The sequence below is a fragment of the Dipodomys merriami genome, unplaced genomic scaffold, assembly GCF_024711535.1.
Source record: "Dipodomys merriami isolate MVZ:Mamm:240054 unplaced genomic scaffold, mDipMer1.0.p SCAF_16, whole genome shotgun sequence".
Classification (NCBI taxonomy): Eukaryota; Metazoa; Chordata; class Mammalia; order Rodentia; family Heteromyidae; genus Dipodomys; species Dipodomys merriami.
This window is the reverse complement of record NW_027202937.1, coordinates 19,029,436-19,045,294: the sequence shown is the minus strand read 5'-3', so window position 1 is coordinate 19,045,294 and position 15,859 is coordinate 19,029,436. Positions and strand designations below refer to the sequence as shown.

The following is a 15,859-nucleotide window of genomic DNA, read 5'->3' as shown; positions in this document are numbered from 1 at the left end:
CTGAGTCCTAGGATTACAGGTGTGAGCTATTGGTACCCAGGAAGTCCTGATTTTTGATTCTCCTTAGTCTGCAGCACTTTACAGCCTCTTTATCACTATCAAGTATATAATATAACAGATAATATATTATATCATATTTGCTTTAAGGGCTGTTTATCTTTCTATGCTTGTGTAAATTTTGAAGAGGACAGAGATTTTTATACATTCTATTTCTCGAGCACTTGGAACAGTCCTTGTTATACTACATATGGCAAAAGTACGTTATTATATAACAACACATTTTTTATTATTGTTATTGTTTACAGTGGTGAGTGTTGACTCCAAGGCCATACGCATGTTAGGCAAGTGCTCTAAAACTACTGAGCTACATTTCTATCCCAACAAATACATTATTTATTGAGTCATGTATTGCTGAAAAATAACTCTCCCACTTGAACTGCAAATTGATGCTTATAAATAACCAGGGAGTTAGACAACAGTTACAAGATTATTTTCTACTCAATAAGTGCATGTATAGCAGTGAGAAATATATCTTGAACTCCTTTGGTTGCAAGTGATAGGAATCCATTTCAAAATTCTTTTTTTTTCTTTTTTGTCGGTTGTGGGGCTTTAACAATGGGCCTGGGCGCTGTCCCTGTGCTCTTCAGCTCAAGGTGAGTGCTCTACCACTTGAGCCACAACACAACTTTCGGTTTTCTAGTGGTTTTATTGGAGATAAGTGTCTCACTATTTTTTCTGCCTGGGCTGGTTTTGAACCACGATCCTCAGATCTCAGCCTCCTGAGTGGCTAGGATTACAGGTGTGAGCCACTGGTGCCCTGCTATTCAAAAAATCTTAAGGGGTGAAAAAGGAAGATTTACTTAAAACAGCTCAGAAGTAAAGCCTGATCAAAGTTCTATGAATGTAAGGGTCTTCCAGTTGTCTTGAGAACTTACTGATTTTTTCCTTCATCACTAAGCTCTGCTTTCTTCTGAAATAGATTTTGCCTTGGGCTGGTATTTGCCTCCTTATACCCCTGGAAGCTTCAGCCTCGGAGTCTTGCAGTTGACAGAGAGCCCAGAATCTGCTCTGGCCTGGTGTGGGTTACATGCCCTGTGGCTGGGGAATGTAGTGTTCTCATTGCTTTGGCGCGGGCCACAGGCCACTTGTACAGCCTCTAAACCACTTGTACTGAGAATGGGGATATGAAAAGACAAACTTAATTATAGAAGTGTACCAAACCTGTTTGTGTAAATTAATAGAATAGTTAGTATCAGTAGTATAGTAGTCTGACCCCTAGTGGTGACATTATGAGGAGACCATTCTGCATTAGTCCAAAGCCAACAAAACTCACATTTTATTTTCCAATTATCTTCTCTCCGATCATTTAAGTACATTGGCATCCTTCTCTTTGATCTTCTACATTGAAGCATTCATTCACTCTTAACAGATTTTTTAAAAATTTTTATTTATTTATTTATTTATTTATTTATTTATTTTTGTCGGTCGTGGGGCTTGAACTCTGGGCCTGGGCGCTGTCCCTCAACTCTTCAGCTCAAGGCGAGCGCTCTACCACTTGAGCTACAGCGCCACTTCCCGTTTTCTGGTGGTTTATTGGAGATAGGAGTCTCACGGTCTCTCCTGCCCGGGCTGGCTTTGAACCGTGATCCTCAGATCTCAGCCTCCTGAGTAGCTAGGATTACAGGCGTGAGCCACCAGCGCCCGGCTATTTATTTTTATTTTATTTATTTATTTTTTTTGGGTCCGGTCGTGGGGCCTGAACTCTGGGCCTGGGCGCTGTCCCTCAGCTCTTTACCTCAAGACTAGCGCTCTACCACTTGAGCCACAGCGCCACTTCCGGCTTTTTTTTTCTGCTTATGTGGTGCTGAGGAACCAAACCCAGGGCCTCATGCATGCAAGGCAAGTGCTCTACCACTGAGCCACCTTCCCAGCCCTCTTAACAGATTTTTAAAAAATAGATACAATATTTCTTCTTTTTTCTCTCTGTCCCTATTATCATAATCTTTCTTCTTGGATTTATTCAACACATTAAATATCTTCCTAAGAATGTCTGGAAACATTAACAATAAAATCCAGCAGTACACCCCCCCAAAATAGTATAAGCTAGTAAATAAGCTAATAATAATAAAAATATAACAAATATAAACTTAATTGTTGTATAATAAATTATTATGCAATATAAAAATATAAACATAATTGTTATATAATAAATTACTATATAATAAATATAATGATAATAATAAATAAGCTAATAAGCCAGATGGGTAAATTTTTCATTAGGTTAAATCTAAATCCCTAGATATAGTATGACACATGTTGCTTAAGAAATAGAGTTGGATTTTATCATATGCAATAAAAGCTAATATAAATCACAATACATTTGCCTAATGAATGGTGACTTATTGAACTTTAAAAATTAAGAGAATTCATTACTTGCCTTTTTCATCTCATATGACAAATAGATTAATCAGTTTTTAAATCTTGTTCTATTACATTTATCTGTTATTTTACATCAAGGCTTAGATGAACACTTGCTACCCACTTTGTAGGAATGAATTAAACTCATGAATCATTTCTCATTAAAGGATATTGATTGATATAAATTTGAAGGCACAATGGTTCGTTGCTCAGATTGTAAGTGAACTGTAAACATGCTCCTGAAGTTTTACATTTTATTGTGTCTTTTATTATACACTGAGGATATTATGAGTTATCTAACTTGATTATTGTCTGCATTTTATTCAGTTTTCTTTAATTAATGAAGACTAATAAAAGGTGAGTCACTCGATATAGATTTGATTCCACATTTTTCTAGAGGATCATATCTACATATTTATATAACATATTTGTAGTTGTAGGACTGTCTGATGGGATGAAAGGGGAGAGGAGAAGAGCATGTCAGTGGGTAAACAACTGAAATACAGTGCACCTGTGAGTGAGGTTATTAAAACTCACTGAAAGCTCTTGAATAAGAGCGAACAAGACAGCTGGGAAGGTGGCTCAGTGGTAGAGTGTGCCTTGCACACATGAGGCCCTGGGTTCAATTCCTCAGAACCACATAAGCAGAAAAAGCTGGAAGTGGCACTGTAGAGTGCTAGCCTTGAGCTGAAGAGCTGAGGGACAGCGCCCAGGCCCAGAGTTGGGCCCCACGACCACCAAAAACAAACCATAATAAACAAACAGATAAAAAACCCAGAGAACAAGAAGGATGGTTAGAGTGAAAGTAAATGAGGGGCTCAATCTGAGTACTACATATATATATATATACATATATATATGTATATATATATGTGGAAACCCTTGAACAATTAGCATACACTTAAAAAAGTGAATGACAGGTATGTAGAACAGATATCATCCTGGGAATGGGCACTAATGGGAACAAGGAAAATGAAAAGAGCAATGGTGGTAAAAATATTTTGCAGGCATGTATGAAAATACAGCAATGAAGCTTGTTGAAATTGGTTTGGAGAAAAGGAAAAGGGAAAGGGAATACTAACTGATGATAATCAGGAAAGGCCTCTTTCATGAGAATAATCTACTCAGATATTTTCATTATACCTAATGTATTCAAGATCAAGTTTAATGTCCATATTTTACCATGCAGGGTTTACCTTGCACCTCCCTCTTCAGCAGACCTCTCCTATCATTCGATTTCACTTGTATTGATTTTATAACATAGAATACTTCACAATTTCTGGCCTCAATGAATTTTCTTTCACTTTCCCCTGCCTGGAACCAGTCCAGCCATTTTCCTTACTTCACCCTGTATGTTCATCTCCCACAATAATTGCTATTTTCTACTCAAGCCTGAAATCACAATCTCCAGTGTCGTTTTCTTTGTCTCTAGCTCTGGTGGGTGTCTAGAACAGCACTTTGTTATAGGATGCACATTCATTTCTTTCTTTCTCTGTGCCTCACTACTGGGGCTTGAACTCAGGGTCTGAGATCTGTCCTCAAGGCTAGCAGTCTACCTACTTGCGCTACAGCTCCACTTCTGGCTTCATTGGCTTCATGGACTTTGCTACCTAGGCTGGCTTCAAACCACAGTCCTCAGATCTCAGCCTCCCTCAGATTACAGGTGGCAATCACTAACGCCTGGCTCAGTAATTTTTATTAAAAAACTGAATTTAGCTGGGCGCTGGTTGCTCGTGCCTGTAATCCTAGCTACTCAGGAGGCTAAAATCTGAGGATCTCGGTTCAAAGGCAGCCTGGGCAGGAAAGTTCTTGAGACTCTTACTTCCAATTAACCACCAGGAAACCGGAAGTAGCACTGTGGCTCAAGTAGTAGAGCGCTCTCCTTGAGATGAAGAGCTGAGGGACAGTGCCCAGGCCCATAGTTCAAGCCCCACGACTGACACAGAAAACAAAACAAACCAAAAACCAAAAACAAGAAACCGAACTTAACTATATTCCGGAGAAAAGCAGTAGTCATTCATTGAAGGAATGCTTAGGGAAGGGGGTACATTCACAGTTATGTGCCAGGCTGTGGGATTGCAACCAAGAATATAATATGTAGTATCTATTTTTATGTGGTGAAAAGAAAAGGGACAAAGAGAAAACACAACTGTAGATCTGTTAGGCAAGGACTGCAGTGGATCCTGGGTCCTGGATTGTCTGATGGGCATGGATGAGTAGAGAAAAAGGTGCCATTCAAATGGAGGACTATTAGGAGGAGATACTTTCCCAAGATAAGGCAATTATTCTCAACCATGGTGATACCCAAGACAGGGCATAGAATGCATGATTCAGGATCACTGTTCATAGCATGTGGCCTCCCACTTTTTGAGCTGGAGATGTTCTTCTGATAAACAGAATTCAAGTTCAGTGTCTTGGGAAAAGAACGAGAAAGGCAGATAACAAATGTAAAGCAACCGAGTCAGAATTCATATACAACATGGAAGTTCTTCTCTTCATCTGTGGCTACTAAACTGCTTTCTAAGCATTCAAAAGTAGCCTGTCCATCAATAAAACAAAATCTAAAACAAGTATCTCCCCAATTCGCTTCTTGCTAAATGATTTGTATTGCACTTAATATGCCAATGGATTTGGAAATAAGTACAATGTTGTGCAAAGAGCAATCTTTGTGAACATTAGATGGAGCTCGGTGAGGAATCAGTTTTGGTCAGAGTAACTTCCTGCAGGTAATTTAAACTTTCAAGTCACTCTTAGGCAAAGCAGGCATAGTCATCATAAATAAGTCGTGGGTAATGTGTATATGAAGCGCTTAGCACAGTCCCCTTCTCCCCCGGCCCATTGTAGGAGCTCAGCAGAAGTTATCAATTGAGCGAGTCTAAGAATGTGCAGATCTCGAGATGGATCTCCAGCCTGGCAATCAAAGGAACTGGAATCTGTCCTAAAGGAAGTCCCGTCCGCATTCGCGTTTCCGGTAATGACGCAGTTTGGTCTGTGCAGGCTCCCGTCGGCGTGCCTGCGTCAACGAACACCGCGACGTAGGTGTCATGGCGCGCTCCATCTGAGGTCTGTGCGCTTTCCTCACAGTAACGTGTGGATTTCTTTCGCCGTGGCCAGGTTGGTTGTTTCCTGACAGCTGGGTGAGAGTGGCGGGTGGGTCAGGGTGGGCCAACACTGTGGACGGAGCTCCTTGGCCGTGCAGTTCCCGAGCGTTTGCTTTCGGGCGGCGTGGGCCTCGGGGCGCGGGCCGGCCTGGGCGTCGGGCGCCCTGGTCCCCGGAGGCAGCTTTTCTTGGTTGGGTACCGACTCTGCAGCGCGCCGAGGCCTTGTGCTCCGCCAGGGCCGTCCTCTCGCCTCTTCTCCAATACTCATAAGTCCTCTTCCTGAGTCTAGGAGCAGTAAGTTTGTTTTTCTTCCGGGTAGAGGGTGCTTTGGTACTTAACTCGGTACCTTGTTCCTGTTTTGTACTTGGTTACTTGCATTACTGTGTGGTGTAGGATAACGTGCTGTGTGTGTGTGTGTGTGTGTGTGTGTGTGTGTGTGTGTGTGTGTGTGTGTGTGTGTGTGTGTGTGTGTGTGTGTGTGTGTTCAAACTATAGCCATACATACCAGCAGCAATCAGTAAGAAGTTAGAAGGACATAACCCTACCCTGTGAAAGCAGTCTTTCATGGAGTTTCAGTTCTCATTAGGTAGTTTTAAAGATTCCTTACAGAGGTTGTGTGTGTGTGTGTGTGTGTGTGTGTGTGTGTGTGTGTGTGTGTGTGTGTGTGTGTGCGTGTGCGTGTGTGTGTGCGCAAGTGTGTGCACACTGGGTGTTTGTATATTCGAATCAGTATTTGTTTTCCAGAGTCATCTTTGGAGAGGACCTGAGACCAATTGCAGAACATTCAAGGTACTGATTTATTTTAAGCCTTTTGTGTCTGAGTAGAATGTTACACACCAGAATGTGCAGAGAGTCTAAGTTCTTAGTAATTTGCAATTATCGTTTCGTGGTACTGCTATGATCTCCATTTTAGTAAATCCAAGGGACATATCAATATCCTTTATGTAATCTTTCACTTGATGCAGCAGCAGCAATGACACTGTACATTTTTTCCACAGACTTTTTTTTTTAATTCCTTGATCCATGTATTTTTTTCTTTGGTGGCTGCTGCTTGGTCTTCACTTTAGACCATTTCTATGTGTGACACTTATATTTCAAGTCCTTAAGGGTTGCTTTTATACCTCTTCTAACTCTGTTCTTTCAGTTTCAATACTGCAATTCATTTTTTGTCAACACTTTTTCTTGGTTCTAGTCATCTCAGTGTGAAAACCTTGTGGTTTTGATTTGCCTTTCCCCCATGGCTAATTATATTGGCACCTTTTCATAATAGGCTTATCAGTCATTTGTATATTGTTTTTGGTTAATGTCTTTGGGATTGTTTGTGTTTTTGATTCATTCCAGACTTAGTTTTTGTCAGTAGGGCTTGAACTCAAACCTTGTGCTCTCACTCAGGTTTATTCAGTTTTATTCACCTACAGCTGTTCCTCTCCACTTGAATCATGCCTCCAGTTCCTGCTTTTTGCAGAATATCTGATTCCCTATATCTGGTAGGGGCCCATGAGTTTGTTTCCAACAGGTTGCACATGGTGCTGATTCTGTTATTTTGGGAACTGTACTGTGAAAACTAATGTAGGACATTGGTTTGTAGTTGTGGTTACACATGAACATTACTGGGAAATTTAAAAAAAGATATTGATACCCAGGTTCTATTTTCAGAGATTGACCAACTGGCTGCTGGGAATCTTCCTTTCTCTTCCCTCCCTATCTCCCTCTGTGTTGGAAATTTAATCTAGTTGTTAGTAATTTTTGAAAACCTCCTCTGGTGACCAGAATGTGCAGTCAACACCATTAAGCTCAGGTGGTCCAGCACGCAGAGAAGGAGTTCTCCTGCTAGGAGTTATCACAGGCATGCACCCAGTAAGAAATGTATTTTAATTAGGAATGTTCAGTAGCATCACCTGGCCTGCCTCTCCCTCTCCCCTTCCCTCTTACCCTCTCCCCTTCTCCACTTCTCTTCTTCTTCTCCTCTTCCCCTCTCCCTCCCTCCCCCTCTTTCTCTCTCCCTTCTCTCTCCTTTGCTTCCTCTCTTCTTTCTCTTCCCTTCCTTTCACCTCTCCCCCTCTCCATTTTCCATCCCTCCCTTCCTTTCTCCCTCCCTCTCTCCTTCCCATTCTCTTTGTGTTGAAGATTAATCTCATGACCCTATGGATGGTAAGCACATGTCCTCCCACTAAGCTACAACTATAGTCTCCTCTCCTAGAGAGATTTTAATTTAGAATGGAATCTAGATATTTGGTATTATGAAAGCTCTCTTAGTAACCAAGTAGTCTTTTCTGTGATATACAGCATCCTTTCCCCCCTCATTTTCGATATTTTTCTTTTCATTGTTTTTATTCCCTTTATTAAACTTTAGTTCTGCCATCTTTGAGAAAAATTTGACATTGTTGCCTTCTTTACCACTTTGCCTTCCATTTCTAAACTTTCATGTTCATGTTACTTGAGCATTTCTGAAGGTGTAAAAACTCACTTATTCGTACTGTTGAGTGAGATTATAGGTGCTTATTATATTCAGTCAGGTTTAAAAACTTCTGCATTACATTTATCTTCTTTGTCTCCTTACAGGAATTTCTAGAACTCAGATTTTTGGATCTGAGGATATTCATGATTTGAAGTTTGAAATGTTTTGTCAGGTTGCTTTTTAGAAATGGTGTGTTAGACTTACTGTGATTTCAGATAAACAGGTTTTTTTTGTTTTTGTTTTTGTTTTTTGGTGCCAGTTTGAGGTATGAACTCAGGGCCTGGGTGCTATTGTTGAGTTTTAGTGCTCAGGCTATCATGTGAGCCACAGATGCACTTCCAACATTTGGTGGTTAATTGGAAATACAACTCTCATGGACTTTTATCCCCTGGCTGGCTTTATACCATGATCCTTATATCTCAGCCCCCTGAGAAGCTAGGATTATATGACATAATTATCAGTACTTGGCAATAGTAGAGTTTTTGTCAGTCTTGATGAAAAATACATCTTATCATTTTAGTACTTCAGTACTTCCTAATGATATGTTTGGGCATTCTTTCATTTTTAAAATACTGTATTTCTTAATTAAATTGCTTGTTTTTCTTCATTCAATTCTGTTTCTTGTTTGGTTATAAGTGTTACATTATGTGTTGGGATTTTGCCACTCAAGCAGAACTACGGGTGGGTACAGGATCACCTTAGTTTTTTTTTTTTTTTATTACCTTACTTCTAATTCTAGCTTTGTCAGTGAATAAATCCTTTAGATTCTCTGGAGTTTAGTTCTTTATAGTTAAGGAGCATAGCAGCATTCTTTCCTCCCTGCCTCTGTAATGGTGTGTATCTACTGCAGGACTTTTTTTTTTTTTTTTTTTTTTGTGTCGGTCGTGGGGCTTGAACTCTGGGCCTGAGCGCTGTCCTTCAGCTCTTCAGCTCCAGGCGAGCGCTCTACTACTTGAGCTACAGCGTCACTTCCAGTACTTTTTTATCCTTCATGTCCCATCCTGTTTCTGTCCAGTGGCTCTGAGCAGTTGTGTATGGAATATAATAATTATGTAATTTTAGAAGAAAATATGACTTTACTTGTCATTTAATTCTTTGTAATTGTTAAGGAATGTTTAGTCTTTTTCTCACTTATTCCATAGAATAATAATAGGAGAAACCCAAGAGATTTGTTTTTAACTTTAGCTTCTTTTGCAGTGTAACTAGTGGGTATGTACTAGCAAGGAAGCCATGGGACTGAAAGGGGCCAGAGGTTGGACTAGTAGGAAATGGGTCAGAAGGCTGACTATATATGACCTTGATCATGTCTGTTGGGCATGGGCTTTTATTTTGAGATGAAGTACCATTGGAAGAGTTGCATCAGAAACTTGAGAGGTATCCTTGTCTTCTGTTTTGAAAATGGTGGGAAGCTCAGGGATTAAAATAATTCAGGCAAGAGTTGATCTTGGGTTAGATCATGAATGTAATAGCCAGGTGCCGGTGGTTCACATCTATTATCTTAGCTACCCAGCAGACTGAAATCTAAGGACTGTGGTTCGAAGCCATATCTAGCAAGAAAGTCAGTGAGATCCTTATCTACACTGAACCACCAAAAAACCCAGAAGTGGAGTTGTGGCTCAAATTGTAGAGTGCTAGCCTTGAGCAAAAAAGCTTAGGACCTGAGTGTAAGTGCCAGGACTGACATCAAAACAAAACATCCCCAAAAGAACCCCAGTGTTATAGCAGGTATGGTCACAAAAAGTCTGAATAGATTTTTAAGAAAAATACAACAGAATTTTTTTTCAAGTAAGTTTTTTTTTTTAATTGTGAAAATACTGTATGGAGGGGTTATAATCACATGTGCAAGGTTATGAGTACATTTCTTATCAAGCATTGTTGCCTTCTCCTTTGCTTTTCCCCTACCTTTCCTTTCCAATACAACAAAATTTTATGGTGGATTGGATTTAGGGTAAAGGACAAAATGGAGTTAGGAATGATTCAAGGATTTTTGGTTTAAGCAGGTTAGATTGCCTTTAAAAGAAATTGGGACTAGCTGGGTGTTGTACACATATACAATCCCAGTGCTTAAGAGGCTAAGGCCAAGCTTTGAAGTCAGCCTGCAGTATATAGTAACACTGTATTACTAGCTATGCAGGGGGCTGAGATCTAATCAGTGTTTGAAGCTGGCCCAGGATGGAAAGTCTGTGAGACTCATCTTCAACAAACCAAACCAAACCAAACCAAACAAAAAAAACCCCACCCCCCCCCAAAAAAACCCAAAAACCCCACCCAAAACGAAATGGAGCTATTATTCAGGTAGTAGAGTGCTATCCTTGTGCGACAAATCTCAGGGACAGTGCCCAGGTCCTAAATTCAACCCCAAGATTGGCACAAAAATAAAAAATAAAAATTATTAAGTAGTTGTACAGTGGGTTTCAATTCAGTGTCGGATCATGAGTGCAATGCATGCTGATCACTGACACCTCCATCATTCTCCATCTTTCTTAATTGTATCCTGTTTTTTTTTAAATGTGTGTGTGTGAAAATTGCACTGAAGGGTTTCACTATGGAATTTCAGAATTGCATATATTGTGTTTTTCTCAGAATAACTCTTGTTTGCTTTTTCTTTTCTAATTTTTGCAAACTCCAATTGATCATCAGCATTAATTGAGACCCTTTATGTCTTTATACATAGTTTCATTATATTACAAAGTTATTCACCTTTCCCCCCCTTTTTTTGAATTGTATTTTTTTATTTTGTTTTTTCTTTTCTTTTTTTTTTTTTTTGTCGGTCGTGGGGCTTGAACTCTGGGCCTGGGTGCTGTCCCTCAGCTCTTCAGCTCAAGGCGAGCGCTCTACCACTTGAGCTACAGCGCCACTTCCGGTTTTCTGGTGGTTTATTGGAGATAGGAGTCTCACGGTCTCTCCTGCCCGGGCTGGCTTTGAACCGCGATCCTCAGATCTCAGCCTCCTGAGTTGCTAGGATTACAGGCGTGAGCCACCAGCGCCCGGCATTGTTTTTTATTTTCTAAAGAATGAGATCTAGGTCATGGTTCTGTCTCTTGCAGTTCTGTCTTATTACTCTAACACTATGAAAAGCTATCTTTTCTCCACTGAATTGTTTTTATTCTTTTCTGAAAAATCAGTTGGATGTGTTTGACTATGTCAGTGACTTCTACCTACAATCCTAGCTACTTGGAAAGTGGTGATCAGGAGGACCATGATTCCAGGCCCAGACTCAATGAAGTGATAGCAAGACCCCATCTCAACTAATAAGAGCTTGGTGCTGTGTCACATGCCTTTTATCCCAACTATGAAGTGTAATTAGGAGGATCATAGTTCAAAGATAAACATGAGACCCTATTTGAAAAATGACTAAAGCAAAAAGCTTGCAGGTTCAAGTGGCAGAGTGATTGTCTAGTAAGTGCAAAGCCTTAAGTTTAATTAAACCCCAGTACTGCCTGGAAAAAAAATTGTTTGGGCATGGTTATGTCAATCCATTTCTGGGTTTTCTGTTTTGTTGATTACTGTGTTTCTGTCTTAATACCACAGTCTTGATTATTTTAACTTTCCGATGAGTCTTAAAATTTGGCTCTTTAATTTCTTTTCAAAATTAATTTAGGTATACTAGTTCCCTACTCTATATCCATTGTTTTCCACATCCTTTTTTTTTTGTCAGTCATGGGGCTTGAACTCTGGACCTGAGTGCTGTCCTTGTGCTTTTCAGCTCAAGGTAAATGCTCTACCACTTGAGCCACAGTGCTGCTTTCGGTTTTCCGGTGGTTAATTGGTGATAAGAGTCTCACAGACTTTCCTGCCCGGGCTGGCTTTGAACTGTGATCCTCAGGTCTCAGCTTCCTGAGGAGCTAGGATTACAGGCGTGTGCCACCAGAGGCTTGCCACATACCTTTTTTTTTTAAAAATATGTTTATAAAACATTTGCTAGGACTTTGATAGGAATTTTTCCAAGTTTGTGTATCAGTTTTTTTTTTTCTTTTCTCTCCTGACACTGTAGGACTTAACTTACGGGTGGATTGATTGGATTGAAAGTACATAGAATTTGCTTTTTGTGATTTTTAACCTTTGGGGTTTGCTGAGTTGCCTTATTAAAGAGTAGGAATCATGGATCCCCTCTTAGCTCTTGTGGTTTGCCAGTTAGATTACAGTGAATGTGTGTTTGTGTGTATGGGTGGGGATAGTTTACATAAAAGTTTTCTATTGGGGCTGGGAAGGTGGCTCAGTGGTAGAGCGCTTGCCTTGCATGCATGAGGCCCTGGGTTCGATTCCTCAATACCACATAAGCAAAAAGAAAAAAGCTGGAAGTGGTGCTGTGGCTCAAGTGGTAGAGCGCTAGCCTTGAGCTGAAGAGCTGAGGGACAGCGCCCAGGCCCAGAGTTCAGGCCCCACGACCGGACCCCCCCCCCCCAAAAAAAAAAAGTTTTCTATCGGGGCTGGGAAGGTGGCTCAGCGGTAAAGTGCTTGCCTCTAATACATGAGGCCCTGGGTTCAATTCCTCAGCACCACATAAACAGAAAAGGCCGGAAGTGGCACTGTAGCTCAAGTGGTAGAGCTCTAACCTTGAGCTGAAGAGCTCATAGAAAGCGCCCAGGCCTAGAGTTCAAGCCTCACAACAGACCAAAAAAAAAAAAAAAAGTTTTCTATCTTGCCAGGCTTCCTTGCTATTTTGACAAGAAAAGTGAATTTTGTCAGGATCTTTTATTGTCTACATTCATTGGCATTTTTATATTTCTGGCATCTTCAAGTCCAGGTTTGGAGTTTAGGAGGCAAAAGAAAACCCATCGTCATGCTCCTTGTGTTCTGAGTCCATAGCCAGTCTATCCTTTATTCATCTTCCAAAGTCATTTTTCAGTTGTTTTAGAGATAATGTCTGGAGTCATGGTTGGACTTGGTGGGAATAGGGAAGAATATCTCTGTATGTCTTTTCCTTGAAGCTGTGTTCACATTTTTCTTTTTAATTATATAAAAATTTTGAATATTGGGGAAAGGATAATGAATGCTGAGTGTCTATTTCCTAGTTTTATGAGTTGTCAGTGTTTTTCCATTTATCAGATTTTTTTCCCCTGGGGTTTTTCAAAATAAATTATTTGCATAATGATATTTCCTCTAAATATTCAATGTACATTGCTAAAAATAAAAATTTCAAACATAAGGATAATACTTCAGTTACTTAAAATAGCCTCACATTCATTTTATAATCCAGTTCATATTCTGATTCTTTTTCCTGGTTCCCAACCTGTTACAGCTATTGTGACAGAGTAAGATCAGTCAGGAATGTGAATCACCAAGTTGTTTGACTCTTTTAAAAAACAGATGATCAAGAATTCAAGAACAGAGGTCCATGCAGACTTCTTTTTGTCCGTGACAATTTCAATGCAAATCAATCTGAAGTAGTTCTTTATATTCCCAAATCACTTTGCACTCTGACAGATACTAGCTTTCTTCATCTGTTCAAAATCTTTCATGGAATTATAATTTGTATAGAAATCTGCTTTCTCTTCTTTCCTGGTACAGCAACAGCAAACTCACACAGAGCTTAATCCCCAGGGAGACAACAAATTCTCCAATAATATGAAATTGCAGTTGCTTGGTTAGAAGGCTTTGTCAAAGCACTGGTAATTACTGTCATGGTAATTACTGTCCTCAACACCTCACCACCAACATCCTTCCTAACTGATGAAGAGTTGTTAGACTTTTTAAGTTTCTTTTAATCTCAAAAAGGTTCTATCCTACCTTCTTTCCTCATGGTTTTGATTTGCTGAACAGTTTGGATTTCTGAGTCTTGTGATGCCTAGCAGAAGGACTTGACGTTAGTTCTTAAAGGCTTCTTGAGATCCAAGTTGGTGAGAATTTTTCATAGTTTTTTTTTTTTTTTCCCTGGTCTTGGGGCTTGAACTCAGGGCCTGGATATTGTCCTTGAGCCTCTTTGTGTTTAAGACTAGCATTCTACCACTTGAGCCACAGTGCTACTTCCAGTTTTTTGTTTTTTTTTTTTTGAGTAGTGTATTAGAGATAAGAGTCTCACAGTTTCCTGCCCCAGCTGGCTTTGAACTGTGATCCTCAGATCTCAGCCTCCTTAGTACCTAGGATTACAGGTACCCGGCTCGTAGTCATTTTTAATATGGCTTTAATATACCTTTTTATGTGATAGAAAAAATGCCTTCTGCATCCTGTGATACACTCCTCGATGACATTGAAGATATTGTGTCACAGGAAGACTCAAAACCACAAGACCGGCATTTTTCAAGAAAGCATGTTGTTCCCAAGGTGCGAAAGCGAAATACGCAAACGTATTTACAAGAAGAAAACAGTCCACCAAGTGATAGGTAAGTTTGCTCCTCAAAATTATGTTCAGTTTCATTCCAAAGCTGGCACTATTGGTCTGTGTGATTTGTATCCTGTCGCTTGGAATTATCAAACTTTTGTTAGGAAATAAACAAATTTAAAAATTTTATCAGTGCTTCTGTTTTGGTTGGTCCTGGGGTTTGAGCTCAGTGCCGGGGTACTATCCCTGAACTTTTTTTGCTCAAGGCTAGCATTCTACCATTTTAGGCCACAGCACTACTTCCAGTTTTCTAGTGGTTAATTGGAGCTAAGAGTTTCACTGACTTTCCTGCCCAGGCTGACTTTGAACCTCCTGAGTAGCTAGTATTACAGTTGTGAGTCACCAGTACCCAGCTTGCTTATATTAATGACTGAAGTTTATCACATTTGTCTCAAACATATTCTTAACATCTCTTTTCCCTCCCTCCCTCTCTCCCTCCACTTCCGTCCTTCCTTCCCTCCCTCCCTCCCTCCCTCCTTCCCTCTTTCTCTTCCTTTTTTTCCCCTTCCCTCTCTTTCTCCCTTCCTTCCTTATTTTTTTCTTAGCATACATTAGTTGTATGAGTTATATAACTAGTTATACAACTATTTTATATAATTGTTATACCATATACATTAGTTATGTAAGTTATAACAAGAGTATTTCACTATGATATTTCCATACATGAATATAATATATCCTGGTTAAATTCTCCCCCAAAGCGATTTCTATTCACATACAAATTGTTAGGAGAGTCAAGTTGAGAGTACATCATTTTTTCCCTAAAGATACATTTTTTTAGAACTCCGTTTATAGACACATGCTTCAATAACTTGGGATGACAGTTTTAATTTTGATTATTTTGTATTTGTGAATTTTAAAGTAGATACAGTATATAGACATACAGTTTTTCTTTAGTTCTTTGATACTAAAACCATTTTCTTTCCTATTATTTTTGTGCATCTTTCCAGGAGTTGAATTATTGGTAGTATTATTGGTAGTAGGAGTTGAAGTTAAAATTCAATTCAGAGAACAAGAGAACAAGACTTTTTTACCTTTTTTTTTTTTTTTTTTTGGTCTAGTCGTGGGGCCTGAACTCTGGCCTGGGCACTGTCCCTCAGCTCTTCAGCTCAAGGCTAGTGCTCTACCACTAGAGCCACAGCACCACTTCCGGCTTTTTTCTTTTTGCTTATGTGGTGCTGAGGAATTGAACCCAGGGCCTCAGGCATGCAAGGCAAGCGCTCTACCACTGAGCCACCTTCCCAGCCCCGACTTTTTTTTTTTTTTTTTGCTTATGTGGTGCTGAGGAATCGAACCCAGGGCCTCAGGCATGCGAGGCAAGCGCTCTACCACTGAGCCACCTTCCCAGCCCCTTTTTTTTTTACCTTTAAAAAAAAAAAATCAGTAGTTGTAATGAAGAGGTTTCAGTTCCATAAGTTAGGTTATAAGTACAGTTATGTTGGTCAATGTCACCCCTTACAGATACTTTTATAGAGATTCTTAACTGTTTCTCATGCTATTTGTATTTTTTGATACAATAGCAGATTTTAAATTAAATTGGTATAGTTAATGAATAGCTTG

The 15,859-nt window shown here is 39.8% G+C and overlaps 1 protein-coding gene across 7 annotated transcripts in view; it reads left to right on the top strand.

The window, feature by feature from the left end:
- The first annotated feature begins 5,446 nt into the window (after window positions 1-5,446).
- The window catches only part of Cdkal1 (CDK5 regulatory subunit associated protein 1 like 1), a 732,742-nt gene continuing 722,329 nt past the window's right edge, over window positions 5,447-15,859 (top strand). For 6 of the 7 annotated variants that reach the window (XR_011372241.1, XR_011372240.1, XM_070024471.1 and 3 more), the window contains exons 1-3: window positions 5,447-5,532; window positions 6,264-6,308; window positions 14,126-14,300. Coding sequence is in view for 5 of the 7 variants with exons in the window: in XM_070024471.1 (XP_069880572.1) it covers window positions 14,131-14,300 (170 nt within the window). In the remaining 2 variants the exon portion in view is untranslated. The remainder of the gene's footprint in view (window positions 5,533-6,263; window positions 6,309-14,125; window positions 14,301-15,859) is intronic. The other variant, XM_070024469.1, reaches the window with a different exon arrangement.